Source organism: Gymnogyps californianus, chromosome 12 (genome assembly GCF_018139145.2).
Source record: "Gymnogyps californianus isolate 813 chromosome 12, ASM1813914v2, whole genome shotgun sequence".
Taxonomy (NCBI): domain Eukaryota; kingdom Metazoa; phylum Chordata; class Aves; order Accipitriformes; family Cathartidae; genus Gymnogyps; species Gymnogyps californianus.
In genome coordinates, this window is record NC_059482.1 from 23,326,158 (window position 1) to 23,354,100 (window position 27,943).

A 27,943-nucleotide genomic window follows, 5' to 3' on the forward strand; every position below is an offset into this window, starting at 1 on the left:
GGGCGTGCTCAGCCCGCGGGTCCCGCAGGCAGCGAGGCGGCCTCACCGGGCCGCGATGGCCGCCCGACCCCCCCCACCCCGGGCCGCGCTGGGCCTGAGGGAGCTGAGCCCGCCCGCCAGGCCGCAGCGCCGGCAGCCTCAGCGGGCCCGGCCCAGCCGGTGCCTCTTCGGCACCGAGCAGGGAGTGGGGGACGCGTATCCAGTGCTCTGCTGTGTCTTCTCCTTCAGACACCCGTCCCGTGTCCCGCCTGCCCGCTCCTGCCTGCTTCGGCCTTGCTGCCGCGCCGCCGAAACGTGCGTCCAGCCGCTGCCAACGCGGGCGCCCATTTATCTCTGGTCCTCACAGCCCCAAAAGGCGGAGGGGCTCCGCAGCGGGGCTCGTTCACTGCCATCTCTCGGTCCCCTGCTCAGGTGAAAGCTCCACCACACATCAGCTTCAGCAGCATCAGTTTTAGGGATCCCTGGCTTCGCTCTTCCCTTTCCGCTTTGCCCGCGGGAGCAGCACGGCTCTCCGTTGGGCCCTGCGCATGCTGGATCCACGGCCTGATCCAGGTGAAACATCACCTTTTTTCCTATGGTTATTTTACCAGACCCACGTAGCTACATCAACAGGTTTGTTGCCGCCTTTGTGGGGACAGGACACACCATGTTGTGGGGACAGGACACACCATGGTTCTGTGTGGGGCCAAAAGGAGCGTGCAGGGGTGTTGGGGAAAGGTGATAATTCAAGAAATTATCACTGACAAAAAAAAAACCCACCCATAAAAACGTAGAACAGCGGCTTCTGAGTCCTCCTCCCCATACCCATCTTACTTTGAGATGTGATCCAGCACCAAGAAAACCAGTGGTAATGATCTTGATGCACCAGGAGGGGGTTTTAGCGTACTTTAAAAGAATATCGCAGGAATGTGAGAAGTCAGTTTTATGTCAGCACTACATATTTATTCTGTGTGTTTCATTAGCTGCTCAGTATTCCTTGGCAGCCAGACATGTTGCCCAGAGGCACGGATGAGTTTGCAGCCAGTACCAGATTTTGCAAGCAGAAAAGACACTCCGCCACGGGGATGCATCACCTCGCAGCTTCCCGGGGAAGAGCTGTGCCACAGGGCATCACCGCCTTGGGAGCCAACAAAATAAAATCACAAAGAAATGAACTGAGCCTACGTCTGCTCCGACGAACCCTCCGCGGCTGCCAGGGTACATCCTTGCGAGGATGGAGAACGCCGGCGGAGCCTATTCCATCCCTCCCTGCAACGAGCACCGCGGCAGCAGGAATCGCTTCAGAGCTGAGGCTGCTGCGCTCCCCACCTGCTCTGCCCTCGGCTGTCCCTGAACAGGCTCAGCGCTCAGGTGGGCTTTCCTTCCCCAACCTCAGCTCTGTGTCCCTACCAAGCCAAGGAGACGCTGTCAGAGCTATCTGCCGCTGTTGCTCTGCCAGCAGGCACCGTGATCCGTGTCCCCCAGCTCCTGATGGTGGTGGAAGAGGGAAAGACCAATGCAGTGTCCGAGGCCGCCCTTGCCGATGTCCCCCGTTAAGGACAAGGTGACTTTGCTGCTCACTCGGTTGCAGCCTTTGCTTGGAGTGCCCGGAGGGCTCCCGTGGGTGGCAGGGACAGGGGAAAGCTGTGGAGATACCGGTACCAAACCAGGTTCTCAGGCTCTGCGTGTGCGTTTTGCTGGGCCTCCCTGTGCCGTTGCTGGCCCGTGGACCGGGCGAGCAGCTGTAGTCGCAGCGCCGATCCTGCCTCGAGCTCAAACTCCTGTGTTTCTTCCCCCTTGTCACGGACAAGGGCAGCAGAGCTCGCCTGAGCTGCCCACTGCCCATCCCCTGCCCTAGCCGCTGCTGGGAAAACCGCCCGCTCACGGGAACGTACTGGACAACCTTATCTGAGCCGGCTGTGAGCAGGGGGTGGAGGAGCGACCTCCCGAGGCGCCCGCCAACCCGAGTGCTAAACCTCGGCAGCCCCCCTCCAAGTCAGGGGGTGCTGAGCCCCCCGGAGAGCCAAGCCCTCGCTGCCCTCGCCTGAAGCAGGCAAGAACGGGTGGATCTGAAGTCGGTGGACACATCTGGACATTCGGTAGCACGTGCTCCGGTCCCAGAGGCGGATTCAGAGCTCCTGGTACTAAGGCAAAACAAATACCTGCCCCGATACTGTCTGCTCAGCTTAGGTCTCGCTCTGTAGCCGCGGCTCTGGGGACACGGCACAAAACAGAAAGCGTGAGCAGCATGTCACCCCCACCGTCCTGCTGAACAATTAACTCCGGTTTACCAAAATTGGAGATGAAGGGCTGCAAGCTTCTTTTGTCACCGGTGCCTACGTAAACATTAACCCTGGTGTAAATCAGGATTATCTCTCTGACCTCAACACAATTACTCTGTTTAAAAAAAAAAAAAACAACAGGCGGGGCAGGGGGGGAAATTGCTGATGAGTTTACAGCTCTGTGTGCGGTCAGGCTCGTTTTCACCGCGTGGCAAGCGCTCGGCACAGCAGAAGCAGCCGGCGGAGAATTTGCCAGTACGCGAGGAGGTGTCCCGCGGCCTCGCAGCCTGGCGTGCCTCCTTTGCTCACCCAGCTGCGGTGACGCAGGGGAAGAGCCTGCCAGGAGCCACAGTCCGGCTTACACGGGCCCGGTGCGGTGGTGATGCCGGGGTCTGGTGCAATGTCGTGCCGTCCAAAGGTTGCTCCGCGGGCCGGGATAGGGCAAGGGTCAGAGGACGGCGTGATCCAGACAATCCAGGATTGATTCTCAGGATTTGGTTCAACGTGTTTATTCCGTAGGAAGCGCTGCGCTTGTTAGGTGTCTGGCTTTAAAAAGCGTTTCATGGCACTGTTGTCACGGCCCCTGCGGCGGCTTCCTTGGAGCCCATCAACGAGACTTTAGTCTTGTTTAGGCACTGGGGTTGGCAACCCCGGTGCCGGCAGCCCGCGAGCAGGCGGGGAGCTCGCAGCATGCTCCGGCATCGCGCAGGCAGAGCTGTGCCATGGCGGGGTCTGCGGGGAAGGGGCCGCCCGCGTCTCTGAGCATTTCTGTGCCTGAACAGAGCCAGTTCTGCCGGAGACGCATCCCAAGGGCATTACCCACGGAGACAAGCCGGCAGCACCCGAGGAAGGTGCTCCGGCAGCACGTCCTGGCAGCCTGGCGCTGGGACGGGCACAGCGACGCGAGTGCTTTGCCAGTGAACTCAAGCGGTTCCCCTCCTTTTGCTTGGTTGTTCCACCGCTCGGTAAAGCAACTCATCCCCGAAACGACTAACCTTCCCTGGCCCGCGCCGCTCCGGAGCGGTAATGAAACTTTCCCACCGGACAGGGGAGAAAAACCGGAGGGAACGTGTAACCGGGAGGCTGGAAACAAGCGGCGCGGCAGCGTGTCGTGGGCCAGGCTGAAAGTCATCCCCTGCCAGCCCTCTGCCAAAAGGCCGCCGGACCCGCGGCAGCGGGGAGCTGGCAGCCCCCGAGCGGCGGGAGAGGCAGGCGCAGCCCCTCCACCGGCGTGGGGTCGAGCCACGCTGAAATATCCCCGGGTGGAGCTAAGGCTCCCACCGCTGACACTCGTGGGGATGAAGCGGGGATGCTGGCGGCGCGCCAGAGCCCGGTGTCCCCGAAGAGGGGCAGGCGCCCGCCCCTGTGGGGGTTAATTGTGCCCGCTAATGAGGCTCCTGACAGCGATGGGGTGCCCGGGACTGCCGGCGCGGGGCGGCGCGGTGCCCGGTGCCCATCACCTCCAGCCCACCCGCAGGCGGGGGCAGGCGGGCAGCGCGGCGGCGTCCCGCCGGGGGAGAGGAGCCGTGCCCGGGCGGGGCGGCGGCAGCAGCCGGCGGCGGGCGGAGCGGAGCCCACCCCGGCCCGGGGAGCGGGAGCGGCGGGGCCGGGGCGGAGGAGGGGGGGGAACGGCGGCGGCGGGGGGGGCCGTCCTGCCGCCCGCCCGGCCCCGCCCCCGTTGCCACGGCGACGTTGTCAGCAACCCTCCGGCCACGCCCCCGCCCCGCCTGGGCCAATGGCGCGGCGGCGCCCGGCCTGCTCGCCGGTGACGTCATGGCCGGTGAAAATCCCCCGTGGCCGCGGGAGCGGCGGTGGCGGCGGCGCGGCCCCGTGGCCCGGTGCGGCCCGGCCCGGCCCGCAGCATGGCCAAGCACCACCGCACGCCGGCGCGCTCCGCCGAGCCCGTCATCGAGGTCAAGAGCAAGGTAAGCGCCCGCCGGGGCCGGGGCCGGGGCCGATGCTGTGGCCGGAGCCGGGGCCGGTTCCACCGGGTCACGACCGGGCGCGCCGCCCCCGCGCCGGGCAGCACACGTGAGGCGGCACCGCGCACCGGGGAGCGGCGCGGGAGCCAGGCCGTGCGGGCGCTCCGCTCCGTTCCCCTGCGCTGCGCTGCGGCGGCGCTGCCCGGGGCCTCCCCGAGCCCGGCCCGGCCCCGCGGCCGCGGCGTCCCGCCACCGTGGGCTCTGCCGGGCCGCGGGCCCGCTCGGCGCGGCCGGCGCCGGCTGCGGGAGCGTCGCCGGGGAGCGCTCGCTAGATGCGCGCCCTCGCCGGTGCGCAGTGCCGGCAGCCCCGGTGTGCGGGATGGCCCCGCCGGTGCGGGCGTGCTGGGTGCGCGGTCACCCCGGGTGCACACCTCGCCCAGATGTGCTCTCGCCCCAGATGTGCACATCCCCGGCTATGCCGTCACCTAGATGTGCACCCTCAGCAAGGGATGAACCCCCTGCCGTGCGCCCAGATGTGCACACTCGCGGGGCTGTGCGCTCCCCCAGATGTGCCCTCCCCCAGATGTGCCTGCTCACCCAGACGTGCGCTCACCCGGCGCGCTCTCACCCGGGTGTGCGCCCTCCCCCAGATGTGCACCCTCGCCCAGCTGTGCCCACCCAGCCTTGCGCTCGCCCAGATGTGCGCAATCCCCTGCTGCACCCTTGTCCAGCTGTGCGCTCGCCCAGCTGTGCCCTTGCCCGCCCGGGATGCCCGGCGGGGTGCACGGTGCCCTCCTTCCCGGGGCGCACCGGCCGCCGCCGCCTGCCCCGACAGCCGGGCTGTGATCCCGCTCGGGCAGCGCCATCCTCGCAGCGTTCCTCAGCCTGCTCTTAATTGGCTTCCCCTTCGTCGTGACGGAAGGAGGCAATAATTAACGCTGGCGCTCACCGGGTGCTCCGGCAGCACCTGTGTCGCAGGGAAGGGCCTCCCGGTGCCTGCCGTGGCCTGCGGTACGGCCGGAGGGTCCTTCCTTTGCCACGTGGGCACCTCTCCGCCCCGTCCCTTCGGTGTTTGGGCAGGAAAAGAGCTCCGCTCCTTTTATTTTGCTTTTGGGACGGGCTCTTGCCGACGGGCGCCACTGACTTGGTGCTGCCGGGGCTCTGGAGCCGGCAGTGCCTGGCTCTGCCTGCCCCGGGGCAGCTCTGCGTGGTGCCCTGCCTGCATTGGTCCTGCTGGCCAGAGCCAGCCCTGCCCAGCCTCACCCTCTTCCTCCTCTTCCTCCTCCTCCTCTGCAGTTTGACGCCGAATTTCGCCGTTTCGCCATGAAGCGCTCTGGTGCGGGCAGTTTCCAGGACTTCTACCGCCTGCTGCAGACGGTGCACCAGATCCCACGGGTGGACGTGCTCCTGGGCTACACGGACGTCCACGGCGACCTCCTGCCCATCAACAACGACGACAACTACCACAAAGCCCTGTCCTCCGCCAACCCCCTCCTCAGGGTCATCATCCAGAAGAAGGGTAAGCAGGAGCCGGAGAAGGGCACCGGATCCAAAGGGCACCGGATCCGGAGAAGGGCACCGGATCCGTCCTCCCCATCAAGGGAGATGAGCCACGTCCCGTGGTACCGCCGGTTCCACGTTTGGGCTGTGCCAGTGGCAGTGGCGGCCTGTCACGTACCTGCCAGCCACCACTATGGTGGATGGATCCGGAGGCGGCAGCACTGGGAAGCTCCCAGAGCCCTACCGGGGCCGTGGCACCCACACAGGCTCTCCCTGGCAGCCCTTCCCCGTGGCAAAGGCACCCACGCCAGCCCGGCCCCGCGTGCCCCGGCGAGCAAAGGCAAATCCTCGCAATTCACCCCTTTGAAGTCGCGTTTTCCAGCCGGGCTTGCTTGTGCTCCCGGAAAACACCGCGTTGGTCCCGTGAGCGCTGCGCTGGGAGCCCCGTCGGCTCCCTGCCCCGAGGTGGCGGCAGCCATCGTTTTGGCAGAGCTCTCGGGGTGCGGGGTGCTGCCGCCGAGATTTTGGCCGTGGGAGGAGGCTCGTCTCCTCCCTGGCAGCCCAGGGGCTCGCCCTGACAGAAGCGGCACATTCCCGGAGAGCAATTTCCTCACGCAGGAGCGTGAAATCGCCGTGATAGCAGCGTCCCAGTGAGGATGAGGACCTCCCGGTGACAAACACCCCGGGTACGTCTCCGCTGGGGAGACAGAGACGAGCCCGTCCCCTTCCACTCAGTTGAGTAGCACCAAGGCTTTTTAACCATCAAGCAAAAATGCACAAAGCCAGAGCCTGATCTAAAAGCCTTGGCTTCCCCGGCACGGTGCCCAGAGCGACCCCGTTTCCAGCTCACGTTGTTGGTACAAAGTCCCTGGGCGAGGGGTGATGCCGGTGGCCGGCCCCGGCTGCCGTGCCAGTTTTCCTGGGCTCTTGCCTTGCGGTGATGTGGGATGCCCTGGACATGTGTTTCCTCTGGGGCCGGCAGTGGTGATCCAGGCTGCCGGCAGGAGGGAGCCGGAGCCCGTGGTGTGCTCAGGGGCTGTCGTTGCCGGCACCGAGCCATCCCCTGTTCCTGGACCAAGGCCTGGACCCAGGCTGCGGCACGGGGAGCCGGTGCGGGGCTGGGTGTGCCGGGGCTGCCGTGGGAGCATTGCTCCCGCTCCCAGAGCCACCTCGTCTGCTGCTGGGAAAAGCCTCCGAGGGCCCGTGGGTGACCATGCCGAGCTGGCATGGTGTGGAGAGTGGGCCACAGCCCTGGCACCACGGGCAGCGCAATAAGGAGGGCGAGGAGGCAGCGCTGGTGAGCCCTGGCACCCGGCTGTGCCTGCGGGAGAGGGGCCGAGGGGCCGGCAGCACCACAGGAGGCATGTGGAGAGGCCAGGAGCAAGCCCGGGGTGAGTCACAGATGATTTAAAATGGATCCAGGTCATCCCGGGGCTGGGCTGTCGTTGAACCAGTCTGGGTCAGCGAGGAATGCGGCTGCAGAGCCTCTCTCACACGCCGGGCGCGGGGAGCCGTGCACACGCGTGTGTACGTAGGTGCGCACCCGTCGGTGGGCTCCACGGCAGCCAGTCCTGCCGCAGGGGGTCAAAAAGCAAAGGCTGCAGCTTGGTTCCTCTCCGTGCCATCACCCCGTTGGGTGAAGCCATCCCTGCGGCGCAGCCTGGCCGGGGATGGTGGCGCTGGCCCTCCTGGGCCGGGTTTGGCTCACGGAAAGGGCCGGGGAAAGCCCGGCACATCGCCAGGGCCGCCGGCGGGCTCGTCCATGGGGTGCTGGACCTGCCTGGCCCAGCTGCTCCGCGCCCCTCGGAGAGGAGCTGTACGCTGAAATAGCTGTGGGAAAGCCTCCACCGCCCTTCCCTGAGCTAAAAATACGCCAGGCTGTGTGTGCAGGGAGATATTTATAACCCAGGAGCCCTGGCAGGCATGCTTGGCTAGGGAGAAACCCCACGTCCCCCGGGTTTGGGGGCATCCCCAGCACCCCTGCAGCTTCAGCAGGGTCCGGGTACTGGTGGGGGGCACCGTGGGGAACGTGCCGGCAATGCGGCGTCCGGATCTGGTGGAAAGGGACGGGGAGAAACCAGAGAGGGCCCAGGGGATGCTCCCCAGCACCTGGTGGATGCGGCCAAGGAGGGGATGTGGCAGAGCTGGGCCCCACGGAGCAGCCCCAGGGCAGGGTCAGGGAGGATGGAGTCAAACCCCGTGTGGTGGTACCAGATGGTGGAATAAGAGACGGTGGCACACATCACAGTTTGGGATGTTCAGGGGCCCCGGGGGATGCCGCAGCCCTGGGACGGGTCTCCAGGAGGTGGGGAGTCTCCGTCCTTGGGGATGGCAGGGCTCCGCAGGACACAGCTGCGGCCATCCCCATCCCGTGCCAGCGATGGCCCGGCTCCAGCAGGGACAAGGGACTCCGGTGCTGCCTCACGGGGCTGGACTCGCCCTCGGGGAGCTGCTGCCACCACAGCACCCCTTCGTGCAGGGGGGTTCCCCTCTCACCAAACCCAAACCGGGGCACAGCCGTAGCTCCCGGGCCGTCAGGGCTGGCAGCTCTAGTGTTAAGCTGCAGAGTTTGGCTTAAAGTGTGATTAAGGCTGAATCACTGCCTCGATCCCACTAATCCTGGCCTTGTGTACGCTGGGTAATCCCAGGAGATGGGCTCGGCGGAGACAGGCTGCAGGAAAAGCCAGGGTGATGCTCCGGGGAGGAAAAGCCGGTGAGACCCGTGAGCAGGGCACTTCTCCTGCCAGCTCCCCTAACACCTGGGGCCAAGGGCATGCGGTTGCATCCCGGGCAGCTGCGGTGCCTGACCTGTGTCCTCCCTTGCTCCCTACAGCAGAGTCTGACGCCAGCGTCTTCGCCTCAAACTCCTTGCAGCGGAAGAAGAAGGGGCTGCTGCGCCCCGCGCACTACCGGGCCAAGCCTCACCTCCTCATCGGCATGCCTCAGGACTTCCGCCAGATCTCCTCCATCATCGATGTGGACATCCTGCCCGAGACCCACCGCCGTGTGCGGCTCCACAAGCACGGCTCCGACAAGCCGCTGGGCTTCTACATCCGCGACGGCGTCAGCGTGCGCGTGGCCCCACAGGGTGTCGAGAAGGTGCCCGGCATTTTCATCTCCCGCCTGGTGAAGGGCGGCTTGGCCGAGAGCACGGGGCTGCTGGCGGTGAGCGACGAGATCCTGGAGGTCAACGGCATCGACGTGGCTGGCAAGTCCCTGGACCAGGTGACGGACATGATGGTGGCCAACAGCCACAACCTCATCATCACCGTCAAGCCGGCCAACCAGCGCAACAACGTCATCCGCAGCAGCAAGGCCTCGGGCAGCTCGGGCATGTCCACGGACAGCACCCCCAGCCAGCAAACCCCCAGCCCGGCCTCGCAGTACCTGAGCAACTACAGCACGGCCGAGAGCGACGAGGAGGGCGACCTGGTCATCGAGAGCGACAGCGCGCCGCACTACGTCCCCGGGGGCTGCCCCAACGGGGGCCCCGCGGATGGACCCCTCCAGCGGAGCCTGTCCCCGCACAGCTCGCGGGGCTCCCTGCAGTCCTTCGGCAGCCACGACGGCAGCCCCGGCCGGGGCAGCGGGCGGGAGGACGGCACCCTCCTCACCCTATAGCCGCGGGGTCCCGCGCCACCCTTGGCGGCCGACCGGGTTTTTCCGCGCAGCCGGGCTGGTTGTGGGCACCGGGGCGATGACAGGGCCGGTGGGCAGGGGCGGAGCGGGGCCACCCGCTGCCCTCTCCCACCACCCGCGTCCCGGGGAGCCCTGCTGCGGCGCCCGCTCCTGCCAGGCACTGCCCCTCCGAGCCCCCTCGCCTCCTGCCCCCTCCTTCCAAACAAGTGGGTTTTTTTAATTGTTTTATCAAAATATGCATCATCAATTAATATATTGCAACGGACAGTAAAACCTTTTCTAGAAAGCACCCCGCTTGTCCCTGGTTCGCGTCACCGCGGGGGCTGGACCCCAACAGCCGCGGGGTACAGCCCCCTCCAGGACAGCAAAGAGCCCCAGTGCCGCAGGACGGGGCAGGCACGTCCCCCACCAGCCCCACCGCCTTGTCCCACGTGCCGCGGCCCATCCCGTCATGGGTGCACGCTCTGCAGGTCCCCCAGGAGGAGGGGGACAGCGGGTGGGGACCCCGGCCCTGTGGGCGCAAGGCAGTGCCCGGGAGCGGCACCCTCGAGCATGGCGCACGTCGTGGCTTTGCTGCTGCGCTGGGCGACCCCAGCGAGGCCTACTGAAGAGGTGGGCTTTGGAGGGACACTGGGGCACGTCCCTCCCCCTGCACGTCCCTGGCCTACGGCACATGTCCAGGCTGTTTGGGGCAGCGAGACTGGCATGGTGGCCCAACACAATGAGCCTTGCCTGGCCCCCCAGTTCCCACCTTGTCCCTGCTGGGGTGCCCTCGCTATGCAGGGGACAGCCCAGTGACATCTGCAGGGAGCTGGGTGGCACCCAGCCCGGCAGCAGCACCCTGGCTGTCGCTCATCCCCAGTAAACGCTGCTGGGGGTGGCACAGCTCCCTCCTCCTCCTCCAGCCCCGAGCTCAGGGGGGCCGTACCCACCCCTCCTGCTCACCTGGGGCTCCCAGTGCGCCCGGTCCCTCTCCCAGCACCGAAGTGCCAGGCTGACGGTGGCTTTGGCCTTTGCTTTGCTGCTGGCCTGGCCCAGCCCCAGAGCAGCACCTTCCTGCCCGTGGGGAGGGATGGAGCAACACCCCAGCAGGAAAGTGCTGCTGGGCCCCGTTAGACCCACAGTGGTGACAGCTTCTCCTCCTCCTGCCCTCCTGTCCCGGCTGCGAAGAGGCCTGGCCAGATCGTGGCTGGCCATCCCCGTGGTTCTTCGCCCCCTCTCGCCACACCTCCTGCAGCATCAACCTTCAGCACCAGCACCAACACCTCTGCCCCAACCCACCGCGGCCACCGGCGACGTTTGCTGACGAAGCAGCCCAGGCAGGTAGGGTGCACCTGATGGCAGTGCTTTACCAGCCCGTTCGCCCACACTGGACACGGGTGCTCGGGGAGCAAGGGCACCGGTGCAGTGCCAGACCCTTCATGGCACAAGGGCTCTCCCACGGCCCTCAGATTAAACCCCGTGGGAAGCGAGCGCAGATGGTGCCGGCTGCCCTGGCCTGGCTCCCGCAGGGCGATGCTGGGCGCAGGCACGAGTGACAGGTGACAGGCAGAGCCGGTCACCTCCGCAGGGAAGCAGGGGAGCTGTGTCCTGTTGCCTCCATTGACCCCCGAGAACCAAACCACACACAGCTCCCTGTCCTGAGGCACCTGTGCCGGCGGAGCCAAAACCTCGCCAGCAGCCGCACAGGAGCTGCTGGGTTGCTTTAGCGCCGAGGGCTTGACTTGCACCGGCTCTGCCAGCCCGTTTGCCAACGGTCCTACAAACACAGGGTCCTCTCGCCGGCGCTGCTCTCAAGGGCATGTGGTGGGGCTGGGTGAGGAGGAGGAGAAGGAGGAGGAGGAGGAGGAGGAGGACCTGCAGCTCTCAGGGTCTGAAGGGATGGCCCAACCGTTCAGGTTTTGACTGTCCATCCGGAGCCCCAGCCCTGCCGGGAGCAGGCAGGGAGAGCAGCGAGGGCTGAGGCTGGTGGCTCTGGGGCTCCTGAGCCGGGTGACACTCACGGCCCACAGCCGGGGCCCAGACAGACAAGAGAGCAAAGCAGACAGCAGGGCTGGTTAGTCCAGACTTGTTTAGGGCAGGGAGGTGCACAGGGGCTGGGGCCCGCGGCCCCCAGCTGCTCTCGGAGCCGCTCTCATCCAGCCGGCTCAGCCTGTTTGCCCCGAGGGCGGCCCCAGGGGAGCGCAAGGTGATTTTTCCAGTTGGCATCTCACCTCCTCCAGCCCTTGAGTGCTAAATCTTCCCTGGCCCTCGGCAGCAGCGTCGGCCCCCGACGTCCCAGGGCATCGCAGGGCGCTGCGGGCAGGGCTGGACCGCTCTGCAACATCCCCACCCCGCAAAATCCTGCCCAGGATGGAGTAACCCCGTGCAACATGGCACCTGCTCGGGGCAACCGCGCGCATCCCCACCTCGCGCAGCGAAAGGAGACGGGGCAACAGGCACAAGCTGCGACAAGGGAAATTCTGATGGGACTTCAGGGGAAAAAGTGTTCCCCCTGAGGGTGGCACAGCCTGGGGAGAGAGCGTCAGCGAGGTGGTGGGGGCAACCCCATCCTTGGGGATTTTCCTAAGTCAGCCGGACAAGGCCCCAAGCTGTGGAGCTGGCCCCGCGCTGAGCAGGAGATGGACCAAACCCTCCAGTGATCCCTTCTAGCTTAAATCTTTCTACGCTTCACGCAGCAGGATCCCTGCAAAGGTCTGCACAGGTCCCTGTGTGGCATCTGAAGGTAAGGAGGCAGCGAGCTCACCTCCACGATGCCATCTGCCCAGCCTTGTCCTGCCGGCCTGCGGACGGAGATCCGGCAGGACTTCGCACGTTCTCCACTCTGCGTCCACCACCACGTCCCAGCACCCCAGCCCTGTGAAACCTAACCTCCCTGGCCACTTCGGGCTTCCGCAGAACGTGGGACCAGGACCCACGGCTCTCCCTCTGCCTGCACGACGTCAGTGCTGCCCGTTTCTGCTGCCCACCACCGCTCCTCAGGCCCTGCTGAGCCCACCGGGAGCTGCACACACCCTGAAGGAGGGAAACGATGCTTTATTGGAGCGTGTCCTGCCCCACAGACAACAAAGGCTTCTCCAGACACCCTGCCAGATCCCCTGCAGCCAGCCCAGCTCTTCCCTGGGCAGGAAGGACTGAAGCTCTGCGCCTCTTCCTTGTCCCCAAGCTGTCCCCGAGCTGCGGAGCCCAGCCAGCAGGTCGGAGGGTGCAGAGGCACCGGCTGCATGAGCAGGATGGGTCAGTGCTCAGGACCGGGGCACGCACGGCAGACGTACAGCACGAGATTTTTGTGCAGACAAGCCTGCAGGTGCCCAGAATGAGCCATGACCGTGGCCGAGCTCCGGAGAAAGAGGGGGACAAGGAACACCACAGGCAGCAGCACGGGAGACCTCCGACCAGTTTCTAGAAGTGGGAAAAAATGGTAAAATAAGAGGTGATGCCACGGATCCCGAGCTGATCTCAGAGATCTGGATCTCAGAGAGCTGATCTGTGAGAAGTCAAGCGGCACAGAGACAACTGTTCTCCAGACCACAGAGCGGAGCGTGTATCAGGGCATCTCCCTCCCTTTTCCGTGGACAAGACACAGCACTGGAGGGTGAGCAAGAGATGCCAGCTGCACGTTGGACACTGTATCGGCACCTGCGTGGGCCCAGGGTCCTGAACTTGCCTTCCTCTCCTTCCCTCCCAAAGTGATGATCGTCCCTTCCCAGCGACGAAGGATGTTCACGCAGAGCAGCACAACACACCCAGCCCCACCGGCTCAGGCGTCCAGCTTGATGAAGACCTTGGGCCTCGAGAAAATTTTGATGGCCTCCTCTATCTGGGAGAGCTTCCTCTCCAGCTCTACCCGCCTCTTCTGCATGCTGAGGTTGTCTGCGCGCACTGGCAGCATGACCAGGTCCTTTATCAGCTGCTCCTGGCCTATTAAAAAACCAAACAAAACAAGCTGTGTAAGTGGAAGACCAAACAAATCCATCCTTTTCCTAACGCTATGACCTCACCTTCAGTCATGAAAAGGGTGGCAGCACTGGAACAAGGACTTAGAATGCCCATCCTTCTATTCAAAGCTCAGCTGGAGGAGGACCTGAGTTACCTGCTCCAGCTTTGAAGAACCAAGGGTTGGACCAGAGACCTCTGAAGGTCCCTTCCAACCAAAATCTTTCTATCATTTTAAGAGCAATAGTAACGCTAACATCAGCTCCGCTGGACAAGCCTGCTCCAGAGAGCCACTCCTGTAACCTGCAGGTCCCACCAACCTGAAGGAGATTGCTCTTTCCACGCACACAGCTCAAGCGCTGCAACATCCCAGCTACGTGCCTCATTCCAGGCAACTCTCCAAGTGGCACGAATCTGTGCCCCAGAACTCTCTTCTCCCTAATCCTGGCTAGGTTCGCCTGTTTTTCTGAGCTGGAATCCCCGTTTCTTTTCCTCTTACTCTGCTTCAGATTGCCGAGGGTCTCCAGCCGCTGGCCCTCCGGCATCATGGTATGACCAGGTGGCGTGTCGGGATCCGGCAGGTTTCGCAGCCGCTCCTCCCTCTGCCTGCGCCACAGCTCCTTCCTCTCCAGCAGGCTGGCAAGGCAAACGAAGGCAGGCGTCAGCACATCTGGCAGGAGGGCTCGCCCAGGGATGCCGGCAGAGGCCAGGAACGGAGCCCTTCCAACCCCGCTGGTCTCCATGTCACTGCCTGAGGACCACGGAGACCCACCCCGCCGGCACAGGCCCGTGCCGTGGAGGGATATGCCCGGGTTCAGCCCGCATGCGTGGACTAGCGAACACGGTCCACATGCACTGAAGGGCTGCTGGAAGAGACACACTGAGGCTGACACACGAGCTCCTCGGAGACAAGGGCTTCTGCTCCTTGCTTCTGGCCCAGGCCACTGAGTCCTCTCAAAACCATCTGTGGGCCAGTGACGGAAGGAAGTTGGACACAGCGGCTCACAGCCAGAGATGCTGGCAGAGAACAGCAGGCACAGCAGAGAGCCAAAGGACTGACACCACGGTCAGTCCTAGGACAGGGTCCCGCAGGAACTGTTTTCCACTCCGAACCTCAAAATGCAAGTCGCTAGTTGGACGTTCCTCAGACTCCGGGTGCAAGGCAGGATGAACGCTTGCGAGGCAGGGCAAGCTATCTGCCTCTCCAAACCCAGACCTTTTAATACTGAAGCTACGTCATGTGGAGCAAGGCTTACGAAGGGGCAGGAGGACATTTCTCAGAGCACACAGAGCACCCCCATGTCAGCATCACTGGACGACAGCAAGCAAGGGAGGAGGAGACAAAATTCTTTCTGAGCCCAGTCACACTGGTCATGGGATGCTCGTTAAGTCAAGAAACCAGGAGGGATTGCATTTATTCCCCAGGCCACAGTGAATCGCGCTGCTTGCATATGGCGAGAGCGCCTCTGTCCCTGGCCTCCCCGTCTTTCTACGCAGAAGCTGGGGGACGTGGTGAAGGGAAGCGGGCTTGTTACAGAAAGTCCCGTGGACCAGAGAGGGGCATACGTACTACTGGGGGACGTGGCCCTTTTGCTTGGCGTTGTACTCCTCCTGCTCCGGTGCTTCTGTTCCAGCAGCTCGGCCAGCGCCTGCAGGGACTGGGAGCGCCGCAGCGGGGCCCGCTTGGCGTTGCGGGCGTTGTGCTTAACGAAGTCAATGCTCTTGCCCTCCACCTGGATCTGGAAGAGAGAGAGGGAGGCAGCAGGGGCCGGCTGGGCACACGCACACAGGCAGCTGCCCTTGTCCCGGCAAGGGACAAAGCAAAGAGGCACCCACGCAAGATAGAGAATTGCAGGTGTACCACAGCAGGACAGGCATACCCTCAGCCCACCCCACCTCAGGAGTCAGAGCAACAGGCAGGAGCTTAGCTGTGTTTTGAGAAGAAACCAGTCCCAGAATAAGTGCTGGAAACCCCTGGGGTGCCAGGGTTTGCCTGGCACCAAAAGCTAGGCAAAAACCTAAACCCCATCTTTTTGAGGTGCCCAAGCTGACCCCATGCCCTCAAAGCCAGAAGGACAGGAAGAACCAGGCTTGACACAGTCCACGTGGCTCCTACTGCTGTGTTTTGAGCCCATCAGAGCAGGTAGAAGGTCAGGGAAAAAACTGGTCGGGTCCTCGCCAGACCAGTAAATGCAACAGAGCCCCTGGCAGAGCAGGAACTTAGCTAGTCCTTGGGGCATTCCCCCAGAGACAGCACCCTCTACACAGCTCCTCTGATGGCCAAGACAGGGGAGAAGGTTGCTGGGTTTGAGTTTAAAGTGTCTTTTTTTGCTTTTCCTCCTTAGGAGTTTATGTCCTGTTTAAATTAAGTCGCTCCATGGCATTTGGGAACCAACAAACCGACAACCCCACGCTTGCCAAGTAAAGAAGACATGAGTCACGGAGCAGTTTAGGACCTCCCAGACAGACTACCTGAAAGGTTTAATTGTTAATACTGATTTAACTCTCCTTACTAAAAAGCACACCCATTTCCCAATTTTTTAATCTAACGTCCAGAAGCCACAGTTCCTTTGATTAAGGTGGGAGCAGTCTCCAAATCCCCAAGACCTCCTGCAAAGCCCTAGGAAGAGAGATTTGAGATCACTGGCACTTCTACAGCGCAGAGGTGGGACTTTCAAAGGGAACTTCACAATCTCTTTAACTATGAGCAAGGATGAAGCAGAGGGTAGCATCAGCAATCCTTGAACGCCCGTCTCACCACCCCTGTTCCTTCCCTTCAGCCAAGAACAGTATTTGCAGATCTCCCTGTTCACGCAGCACATCTGCCCCAACACTTTAGAAGAACGCATGAGGAGTTCAAAGCAGGAGCAACAGAGAAGTGCCAGAAACCCCTGGGACGGATGCAGTCAGTGTGCAACCCACCTTGGTTTCAGCACCCAGTGCCTCTGGAGCCTCCGTGTCTGCTCCTGCTTTCGTTCTGGCAGGCCTTGGGGAGAGTGGTCTGCACGGCTTGATCCCAGGGCCACAGCGAGAATATGCCCTCAGGAATTTCAGCGCCTCTGGATTTGGAGGTGGGGAGCTCTCCTGGGAAAGGCAAGAAAAGACCCACTAGTGGAGGGAGGCTGGAGCAAAGAGAAACCCACCCAACAAAGTTTGGGTGGTCAACCACAAGTTCAACCCCAAGTTTCCAGCAGGCATACTCTTTCTGCCTTGACTTGGCAGAAGCTCTTGCGGGAAGGCAATCTGTACACAGCCAGCGAAGGCCAAACAGACTGCCTACAGCAACAAATCCAGACCTGGCAACTGACCTTTGTAAAGAAACACTAAAAAAAAGGGGAAAAATGTGCAGAAACACGCATTTGGATCAAATGCATGGGTAGCATTGACTGGAGACTCCCTCTTTACTGACTAATCTGGTAGGCATGAAAGGAGAGCAACACCGGATAACCCAACAGAGATACCTACCAGAGCTAAGGACAATCTAAATGGATGGACAGTCCCTACTGACAGTGATCATCACTCCTTAAAAAGCAGAAATCTGCCTGTGAAAAGGGCAAACGGCAGCGTGGAGTAAGCGTGCTGAAAGTCAAGACACACATGCCAGTCTCCCTTGTTGGCAACACTAGAGAACTTGAACTCCCAGAAGCAGCCATCCCACCTCCGTAAATCCAGAGCATGCTGCAGAGCCCTGCTACAGCAAGCTTTAAGGGAACGGCACAGGTAGGCATGAAGCTGACTCCTGAGATGCTGTTCTCAAGTGCTGAGATGCTCAGCACCCCAAGTCTCTGGTTATGCTACTCTAGAAGGAAAGAGGAGCGGAGAGCGAAGGAGTCTGGTAGTTTTGGGAGGGTGGAATTGCATCTGAGAGGCATCTTCAAAGGCCGTGGTTAGCATTGGCACAAGGCGACGCCACCTGATGTCTAACAGGCGGTCTGGGGACTCTCAGACAGTCTTCTTGCAAACGAACCCTGAAAATTGCAAGCTGACGCTGTGGCAAGTGGGTGACCTTATGATAAATGCAACTAGGGCGCTGCTCTGCTCTTGGAAGTGACAGGAGCTGTACAGGGCAGCCTGCAGATCTTTACAGGCACCCAAGGTCTCAGCTGCTCTCTCAGCTGAACTGCGGTCCCCTCGAGGCAGATTCCTCATTGCCTGACCCGTTTAGCTTGGCAGACCTGAAGACTGAAGGTGGGACAGGACAGTCACATCAGTAGTTTTGGTGTAAGGACCAGGGTATGCAATGCCCTCAGCACTGCCTAGACTGATCATGCTCCAAAGATGATCAGTCTTGTTTCAACAGGAGCCAGGAGACCCAGATCTCTCCGGTAAGTTAATGAGAAGCGCCTTTACCTAGCACGGTTGGTTCGAAGTCAAATAAGTCTGTGATCTCAGGAGCGTGCTAGCAGAGCGCAGCGTGCCCCGTCTCCCTCCACGGGAGCACGGAGACTGCCAGAGCCCTTTTCAAGGCAGCTGCTACGATTAACAGCCTCAGGGACAGAGGAGAGAAAAGAAACTGCGTTAGACATCAAGACCTAAAGAATCAAATTAAACTCGGAGCAGCAGCAGCTCCACAGAAGATGGAGATCCTTCAAAGGGAACACCCCAGCTCTAGGAGAGCCACAGCAACAGTTAAAGCAACGTGAGTCAGCACCAGGGCCTCCTGCCACCTCTCTGGAGGAATCCGCAGAGCACAGGTAATGCACCACGCAGAAACCGCCTGCACAGAGACCACCCCCTTTCTCCAAAACAAAAGAAGAAATTATCTCAATCTTCCTCTAACCCAGAGGATTTGTCAGACAAGAGCATAGGCTTGCGTTCCTAAAGCAGACGTGGGTTTGCTCCCGTGTGTGGAAGGGTCACGGACATCAGAGAGCCTGGTGGCACGCCGGGAGGAAGGGATACAGCATTTGGAACCACTGGCTTGGAAATCATCTTGCCAATTTTTGCAGTTGTTATCAACACACATAATTTTAGTGTCAAAAGTTGGCCCGAGGGCCACAGACCAGAGGGAAGCAATGCAGAGATGAGGAGGAACTTGAAGGCTCCAGCTCAGCAAGGGAGTACCAAGGGAAGGCTTGTGTAAGTGGCAGTGCTCAAGGCGTCACCCAGCTTGCACCCACCGTCTGCAGGAGCAGCAGCTCCCTGTGTTGCTCCTGTCCACACAGCCTGGTTGGCTGCAAAGACAGAACAGAGACGGAGACCGTGCAGGCTACCAGGGACTCGCAGAAGGACAAAGCCCTCTCCTGGCAGCCGACAACCCTGAGGCCGACGGGAACGCAGGATCTAACCGTTCAATGCTACTCCAGAGAGCCAGCGGCTTACCGGCCAAGGCAGCAGCCCTGCGCTTCCCCTTCCTCAAGGAGCTTCTCCCACGTGAGGCTGAGCTGGAAGGGAGCCCCAAGGCCTCTCCTCCAGGAGGTCACTACGATGAGGGTGGGCACAACACCCCCCCTCTGCTTGCTGCCGTGCAGCAGGAACCCACCCCATCCACAGGAGCCGCAGTGCCTACGTCTGGGTGAAGGAAGAGGCTAACCGAACACAGGGGTCACCTGGATGACAGAGCTCTCCCAGATCCAGACCGATGACAACGGATCCACCCAAAGATAGCGAGGGAGCTCTCCGTTCCTCTCCCAGTGGGCCTTAACTTTACTTTCTGTACAAACAGGGACGCTTCTACCAAGGCAGCCACGTTGGTGCATTTTACAGAGCTCTCTGACAGAGGCACCATTTAAACACCAGGAACCCACCAGGGGAGAAACAATTATCCAGAGAAAGGAAAAGAAAGAAGTCAAAAACAATCCAAAACCTTCACAAAGCCAGACACCCACTCGGAACAGAAGCCACGAACGTTTCAGCAGTTAAAAAAGCCTGAGGATATAAGGCATGGCCCTGCATCCCTTCTCCCACAAGCACGGGTACAGAGGACAGGAGGTACGTACACCCTTGCCGGTTGTGCTGGAGCTACAAGGCCTCACCCTGACTGCCCGGAGATGCCTGTGTGTCCCCACTGCGCAGTGGTTATTCACCAGGACGATCGCTCGGAAAAGAATCTGGAGATACACAGCCCACTGTGGGTGCACAGGGTGGTAAGAGTTGGATCGAGGTTTGACGCAGCCTGAAGACCTCTGAGGACCACGATCCGCCGGGCAGAATACCACAGCCTTTTGGTCACAAACCCCAGACAAGCATTGCCCCAAACACTTGGAAGCTGAAAAGCTAGCTGGATGCACCTCTAGACAGGGAATATGGCTGTGAGGGCTGCTCTGCACCCCGCAGGAACTGCCTTTAGATCCTTAACAACCAAAGGGCCAAGTAGGAGCCCCCGGCAGACGGTGTGATGAGATTTTCCTCTTCTCAGCTTCCCCTGCATGGGGACTCTACTTGGTCAGACAGGATGGGGATTATTACAGCAGTTGCTCTCCAGACCCAAGCCAAAAGTTCTCGCTCAGCACACAGCTCCACTGTCACATCCGCCCACCGTGCTTCAGCACCAAGTTGCCCCCAGACCCGTAGGTTCTGGGACTCCTCCATGTCCACCATCCCACAGAACCTCATGGCTGACTCACATCCCAGGCCAGGAGAGTTCAAGAGCTCAGTGGGTACCGACCTGCAGTTTGGCCTTCACCTTTGACTCCACGTTTTCATATTTCTGGGATTTCCACAGAGCTTTCACAGGCTTGGGCTGGCTGTGCTCTTGGGCTCGCTCCTTCTCTTTGCACTTCTTCTGAATCTCCTTTATTCGCCTCACATTTTCCTTCTCGTGGTCCTTGGACTCTTTCCCTGCATAGCAAGGGGAGACACAGGCTTCAACCCTCAGACACTGGCAAAGGATGCAGGCTCTTGGAGCACTGGCACCAGAGCCCACAGCTCCATCTCCAAAGCTGGTCCAATCGCCCACAGAAAAAGCAAGCTCTCCCCGCTCCTGCGGACTAGACAATCTGTGCATTTTTCCCATGTTAGATGCACACTCCCGGATTGATCCTCTTCTGCCAGAGGATCCCACAGTGCCCAGATGAGCATCAGCACAGTTCCGTGCACATTACTGGTGTTCACAGACTCCCTTGTTCCGAGAGAGCGTGGCTCACTTGTCCCATTTTGGACTATGCCAGACAAGCCATGCCAGCATCCTCTCGAGAGCGAGGTCAATTCCCAGTTCAGCATCCCGTGGCGTTTCTGAAGCGAAGAGAGGGCTGGTTAATGGCAGCTGCAGAGCCTTAAACCTGCACTGTTCCTGGTTTCAGGGTCAGCCATTGTCCCACATTCAAGGGGACATAATCAAGACTATGGATTGTATTTTTTGTTTTCGAATCAAAAATGATCCTTCCTTGGGCTCCCCAAGACAGGGAAGATCTCAGCTGACACAACCAGACCCTCTTCCATTCCCCTCCTGCTTTGGCACAGCAGTTGTGGCAGCCACCAGCTGGCATCCACCACGCTGGCACCAGGCAGGGCTAGGGGCAATGCCAGCCCGTGAAGTAAATCAAATGACACCCAGCGCTCAGTCGCTCTTCCTGGACCTCTGAATGTACTCTGGGTGACCTCCCTGGAGAAGGGAGCATCTTTCGCAAAGATGTTCTCAGTATCCACATATACAGTCTTCCCAAATCCTGCCTGGCTTCACTAACAAGGAATTCCCCAGGCTAAACATCCTCTATACATTAAGATTTCACCTGATCCATCTTTAAGTCTGACTATAAAGATACTGGTTATATTCAGAGGCAGCAAACTAGAAGGGCTTGATTTATTTCCAGCATCTCTCAATAGTCTCTCATCCATGACTAGTTCCTCAAGTCCAATTAAACAGTGTCTTTTTTTTATAGGCCCTCTTCCCACCGCGGACCTGGGCCAGACTGGAGTTAGGGAGGCCGCCGCAGCAGCACCGGCTCCAGCATGGGCGACAGTCTGGGGACACCACTGCCAGGCCAAACGCAGAGGATGGGGCAACCGGCCCTGCGAAGCTCAAGCTCTCCTCAGGCAGCAGAGCCGAGGAATCCACCCAGATCCCTGATGCTTCATCCCTGGCCCCAAACGCAACTCAGGCCAGCAGCGACTCAGCTGTACTTACTCTTGACCGGCAGCCCCCCGTCAAGGGAGATCCCTTCGAGCTGCAGTAAGAGACTGAGCGTCCCCTTCTGTCCCTTCTCCAGAAAGTCCTTTCCACTGGGGCGAATGCGAGGGGCCGGCTGGACCTGGCGGGCGCTGCCCAAAGCGGGATACGGGTTGGGAACTGGGTCCAGCGGGCCAGAGGTAAAATCCAGCTTCTGAGCATTCCCTTCCAGCCTCCCTCGAGCTACAGAGAAAGAAAGAGAAGGAGATCATCAGGAAACGATCCTACCTCATTGTTTTCCTCACCCACAGCCTACAAACAATGCTGAAGACCCGCTCTCCACCTCTACTTTATGCTTTCCCATCTTTCAACCAGCTGTACCGACCACCTTTAGGATCACCATCCGTGAGGCAGCAGAAGCACCTGCACCAGCGTGAGTGGAGGCTGTTGAGGACGCCAAGGAATAAGGACATCAGATGGGCAAGCTGTGTCATGCCAAAGTATGAAACCGCACATCCGTAACGAGCATCAAGGACTCACCTGAGAAAGGGCGTTTGTAATAGTTTGGAAAGAGCACAGGGTCTGGAGGAATGGGTCCGGAAATCCTGGATGGCCCTTCACACATCCTGCTGAAACCAGGACAACTGAGAACAGAAATGAAGAGGGCTCACTGAGCCACTGAAAAGCTACATTTAATATATATATATAGGTGAACTTCTGACCTTCATTAGAGAGCTCACACCCAGAGATGATCTGCAGGTAGGAAACCACCCCAAATTGGACTCCATGCAGGTGAGACAAGGGATCAAGCAGCACTGTCCCTATTGTGGGGCTAATCGGCATTTTTACCAGCGTTGAACCCAAAATGTCTGCAGTTGCTATAATATCGGTATCTTCAGTACAGAAAATCCTTCCTGGCTTTGCTCTCCCATATGGGAACATTTAATACAGACATGCAGGCAGGAGCTGAGCTGCTCTAACTGCCCTGTGTGCCTTTAGCGAATAGGAAACATAAGGCAGCTGGACATCATCTGACACATTTTAGCCTTAGATTTGAATTATCTTGCACCTTCTAAATAGCTCCTGTGGTTCAAACACAACCCACCCAAAGCAAGCTGAAGCCCCTGCCCCACACAGATAAACCTCTCGGCTGTATCCTCCGCAGGAGACACACCAGCACCCTCAGCACCCTTGAGCAGGCTGGGGCCGAACCTCAGAAGGACCCGAGACAAAACACTTTGCTCCAGGACAGCGTAGGGGCAGACGCTTCATTTTTGGGGAAGAGTACCGAGACAAAAATGGCCCAGCTGTCTCTCGGCTCTCCGGGAGAATGGAGAGTTACCTGTTTAGAAAACCATCTTTTTCATTTCTAAATAACTTTTCAATGCAGATCAACAGGGACCAGCACAGATCCACAAATCCCTGCCCTGGCCCACACCGGTCCCTGCTGCCTCTCTCCTCCCCACGACAGGAGGAACACAGATCCTTCCAGCACAGGAGCAGCCAGCACCTATTTCCCCGCCATGCCCACCAAGATCTCGTGGACCGCGTTTTATTGCCTACAAGAAACTTGAGGGACTTGCTCCCCACTCAGAAAATGAGGATGCAGGATGCCGCACCAACGGCACAGGCTGCTGGTGAGCTTTGGGCAGATGCCACAGGAGCCTCGATACCTCATCAGAGTCATGCCATGATTTTGACAGGCACCAGGGCAGCTCGGCTGGAGTCATGGCTGTAAGAGCTGGGGCTACAACCTGCATGCCCTGACTCCCGAGGCAGTAATTTAAAGATTTCTGAGACAACTCTACGGGAAGAATCCCTTTCAGGATCCTCGGCATGCCAGCGCTGACGGGATGCAGCATCTGCAGTTTAATTTATAAACCAATAAACGATCAGTACAAGGCTGAGTGAGTCTGAGTCATAGCAACTAATGCACTGCAGTCTTCCTTGCTAAATCACCCCTGTTGACATGAGACCCATTAGCAAAAAGCTGTTATTCATCTCCCAGACACAACTGCAGAGGCAATGTAAGCAATGCTGACTATTGCACACCAGCATGCATGTACAGACTGTACCCAGCTACTCTGGAAAAGCTCTTTCTGAAGAGCAGACACAGACTCTCGGCCTGACATAAAAGGACACTGTCTTGGTATTATTTAATCTCCTTGATAATGGATCCAACTAAGCCAGAACAGGCTCTCTTATTCTAGAAACAAAAAAGCGTTCACCATGAGATCACTCCGGAACAGCTACTGGCCTTGAAATTCACATCTGATCTGGATCTGAACTCGCCTTCAAACCCAGTAATTTACACGCAAAATGTCAGGCTGAAATCAAGACCTGTAACAGAGCAGACAATTAGTGTGGGGGATTGAAGGAGGAAAGGCAAGTTGATAGGAGGTGGGGGATGGAAGGCTCATTTTATACCTTCACACAAGTCACATTTCACATCCCAACAGCACCCTGCCCTGCTGCAGGGAATTTGCAAATGACACCCACTCCCTGATTTGCAAGTCGCATCGCCTCTGGATTGGGATCTTGCAAGATCAGACAACCTTATTACAATAGCAAGCACCTTGCCTATCTAGGTACCTACAGCGAACTCACCTACGTGGGACACAAGCCCCTAGCATCAAGCCCTGAGAAGCAGCGGCCAAGCCTCAGCTACCAATGATCGGTACAGACTCCCCAAGCTGCTGCTCTGCTCCTGCTGACCGCGAGCGTATTCAGGGGATACAAGTGAGAGAACCTCGTGGCTCACTTCTGCCAAAAGGGGACGTGCGGACCTTCTCCGCTGCCATTCCCATCCTTCTAGCTTCATCTCCTGTGACGGCTCTGGAGCGCAAATGGTCCTGCGCTGAGCTGGTTCAACTCACTACCCCTGTATGAAACAAGTCACTTCTTTTGCTGGGTTAGTTTTCTGCCCGTTTATCCTTCTGTCCAAAAGTAACCTGGCTGTTACCTCGATGGGGGGGATCAGAGAAGCACTGGAGCAAGCCACGAGGGAAACACAGCAGGAGCACGTGCTTACGAATGCAGAGGAGGGAGGAAGAGGGAACAGGGCCAGCCCTTTTCAGCAGTGACCCGATCGCTGGCTCAGCCACACTGTCCAATTTGCACCCAGGAAAGCGTCTTCTCTATCACCATGTTAGAAGCCTAAATGTCAAAAATACAGTATTCGACCTGTTGCCACCAGAAAGACATTATTTAGAGCATTCGCAGGCTACGAGATGCAGGCAGACTCCGCAAACGCAGTCCGGTTAAGTCCAGGTAAACAGATATATATGTGTGCAACTCCGCTCTCTTCTTAACCCCCTGCCAGACTGCAGAACTCGCTGGGGAAGCAGTGACGCTGCTCCTAGCCACAGGGCTGCACCAACCCTGTTCCCTGCTCACCTGAAATCAGCACAGCTACAAAAGAGGCTCAGGCCAGTTGCCAGAGTAACCCAACAACTTTAGCATTGCTTACTCACCCTGTCTGAGCCCGGCCGGCTGCTCGCTTCCCCGCCAGGACCACAGCTAGGTCCTGGCCTAGGACTCAATCAAGGCAGGCTCCAGCCCTACCTCTCCCAGAGCGTCCCTGTAAGTTTAAGAACCATTAATTTGACGCTTTGTGCCCTTTGCCCCAGCTTACCAAGTGGTAAAAATGCTACTTATCTCTCCGGTAAACTGACACCTTTCAGAGCCCATATGAACCACAGCTTCCTTTTGTGGCTTGGTTTTGGCATCGTAGTTAAGGAAACTACAAAACATGGGAACGGACAAGGCTTTGGCAGGTGTTTTTCACAGCCCTGAACCTGCTGCGTCTGACCTTGAAGCACTCCCTCTTCTTCACAGATCACATTTTCACTGTGCCTGGGTCCCTGGCCAGGAAACTGTTACCACACACAGAGCTGAAGCAAGCCCAGCTTCATGCCTTTATGAGCCAACATCTGCAAAAAGCATGGGGGGGGAAAAAAAAAAAATCCCACAGCTGTGATAAGCTGTGATAAGCAGAGCAAGTCATCTGCAGCAAATCAAAGGGCTAATCTCTGTGCAGCTGGTCTTGGCTGTTTGCTTCCTTCCTCAGTAGTTTTAGCCGAAATGGAAAGTAGCACCACGATAACATCCGTGCCTGAGGGCCGCACCAAAACGGGGGGGGCACACGGATCTGGGACCATACCTCCTGCAGAATCAGGGGTCAGGGAATGAGGTCAATGCGCTGTGAACCTACCCAGTGGTGTTAGTCCATGCCTATGCTTTCCCCTTGCAGACTGCAATGGGAGAGATTAATGTTCTCTTTTAATACTATTCCCCATGCAGGTTCCCTCAGGTACCACCAGCTCTTCCCCACCTGCCAGTCTCCAAGACCCGTTTTCTCTTTTGGCTCTCTGAAAACAAAGAGGGACGGGTACGGCCAAGTGTGGCACTGGCGTCTGCATGTGGGACGTGTTCCCCAGGAGCCGGGCACGTGCCCACCAACAGCCCTTTAGGAACAAAGCCAGCTTGTACAGTCTGCCCCAGGAGTCAAACACGTGTCCTGCAGCAGCAGCCTCGAGCGGGAGGTGAATGAGGGCTGCGCTCGGCACTGGAAGGTGGGCAGAGGCTGATGTGGGTATTGCAGAGCTGCAGCCAAGCCCTCTCTCAGGAGAGCAAGGAAGGAAGGACGACACGAGAGAGGCCCCACCTTAACGCGTGGGATTCCTCTCTGACGCAAGGATGAGCCACGTGCTGAGTTTACAGGGCCTCACGTGCAACACCGGGTCCAGCAATGGAGACTGGAGCTTGCATCGCCGTCTAGAGTCTCCTCTGGCTGTGCTGTCACAGGAAATCAATACAAACCCCGTTTTGGGGCACGTGCAGAGATCCAAGACCCCACCGAACAACACTGGATACCCCTGAAAAACCCTTCTTGGCTCCTTTCATTCCCCGTGCGCCTGGGAAGGGGGCGGGCGGGAGAAGCGCAGCCAGAAACGCGGACCTGGGGGTGTCGGAGCCAGACTGCCCGCAAAGCCCGAAGCAGCGGGTGGCCGGGAGCCCCCCAACGCTTCCCCCAGGCGGGCCCAGCCACCCCTTCCCCGGGGCTGCAGGCTGCCGCCGGGGCTGCAGGCTGTCACCGGGGCTGCGCTTCGCCCCTGCTGCCCTCGGAAGGGGCATGGCGGCCCCCCCAGCCCCCGGCTCTGGCATTTCCCAGTCCCCAGCCTCTGCCGTCCCGGTGCCCCGCTGCCCGGCGGACATCCCCGGGGACAACCCCCGGGCCGCGGCACTGAGGCCCGTGAGGGATCTCGCCGGCTCCCCCCGAGAGGACTCACCGAGGGAGGCCGCGGAGAAGCTCTCCCGGCTGCGGCCCGGGCGAGGGGCTGGGGCCGGGCCCTGCGGCGGGCCGAGGAGGCCGCGGCCTGGGCCTGGACTGGGGCCGCCCGCCGGGAGCCGAAGGCCAGGCCCGGCCCGGCCCCCTCCGCGCTCCCCGGCAACCGCTGCTTCCGCCGGGAGGGGCGGGGGACCGGGGCGGGCACCGGCGGGGGAGCGGGGCCGGGGCACTCCGGTAGCTCAGCCCCAGCCTTCGCTGGTTCTCCCCGCTGGCAGACGTGGCCCGGGGGGGCGGCAGGGCGATCCCCAGCAGCCGGGCAGGGCCCCGAACCCGCCCGTGAGCCGTCCCCGGGGCAGGAGGGCCCTGGTTCGGGCTCGCTCTACAGCGAAGGTTCATCTCCCCCCGCGCCGTGCCCTCAGCCTCCCCTTTCCCCGGGGTTTGTTGGGGAGGATCCCGCCAGACCCCCCGGCCCTGCTTACAGCCGCCGGCCGCTGACCCGCAGGAGCCTTCAGGGCCTGGGGAAGGAGGGAGCTGGGGGCCGAAGGGCTCCCAAAGGTACCCCAGCCCTTCGCAGGACCAAGGAAGTCTGTCTCTAGAGCCTGCCTCTATTTATGTGCTTACCCTACAGCTTAGGACAAGGCTGGTACAGTGGATCGAAGCACCCACGCCAAGCAAAAAACGTGGGAATGGGGTCCCCGGTATGCAAACTTCAATGCATAACTCTGCACACATCCTGGAAGAAAACCCTGAAGGGCAGTTACAGATCGAGGCTTGAGGTATATTTTGCTATTTTCTTATTTCTTCTTTCTGTGATTTTCTTTCCAATTCAAGCAGCTGAACTTTTATTTTCCAGAATAAATCTGACTTAGACCGTGCTCACCATCAAGCTGAAAGGCCGTCGTTTGCTGGGCGAGCGCAGAGGACTCCCTTGGCATGGTCAAACCAGGAGGTTCAGCCATACGAGAGCAGCAGAACGACCACGCTAGCCAGGTTTCCTGCTCCAGGAGACCACAATGTGCATGGATGTGTTTGCCCATAACCACACTTTTCCCTTGTAACGGTACATTTCAGTGCCATTGCTCTGGACCTGGGTGGTTAAACAAATTTCAGGGCATTTATTGCTGAGCGGAGGAGATACAGCTATTGGGGTCAGCCTTCCCACGCTGAAGCACCCCTTTGATTGCCACATCACTCTCCCCAGGCTGTAAAATGCCATCATGTTTATAAAGGAGCAGTGCAAGAGCCTGTTTCTCCCGCCATGAGGACAGAGACCACTTCTCCTCTCACAGTCAGCCTCTCCTGAACGCTCCAGGGTGCAAAAGTCAAACAAAACCCCGGCATTTTCCAG

The 27,943-nt window shown here is 59.8% G+C and overlaps 2 protein-coding genes across 2 annotated transcripts; one reads left to right on the forward strand and one right to left on the reverse strand.

The window, feature by feature from the left end:
• Window positions 1–4,123: 4,123 nt before the first annotated feature.
• Window positions 4,124–9,344, forward strand: LOC127021159 (partitioning defective 6 homolog alpha-like). The gene is made up of 3 exons (XM_050904096.1): window positions 4,124–4,186; window positions 5,480–5,702; window positions 8,517–9,344. Exons 1-3 carry the CDS (start codon window positions 4,124–4,126, stop codon window positions 9,302–9,304), a joined length of 1,074 nt encoding a protein of 357 aa, XP_050760053.1. The 3' UTR covers window positions 9,305–9,344.
• Window positions 9,345–12,338: 2,994 nt separating this feature from the next.
• ENKD1 (enkurin domain containing 1) lies at window positions 12,339–26,648 on the reverse strand. The gene is given in 11 exon segments (XM_050903979.1): window positions 12,339–13,243; window positions 13,758–13,894; window positions 14,829–14,874; window positions 14,877–14,997; window positions 16,181–16,342; window positions 19,866–20,038; window positions 21,324–21,441; window positions 21,487–21,548; window positions 21,846–21,949; window positions 25,972–26,102; window positions 26,597–26,648. Coding segments are annotated over 9 exon segments (1,065 nt in total). The 5' UTR covers window positions 21,931–21,949; window positions 25,972–26,102; window positions 26,597–26,648; the 3' UTR covers window positions 12,339–13,082.
• Between the last annotated feature and the right edge of the window lie 1,295 nt (window positions 26,649–27,943).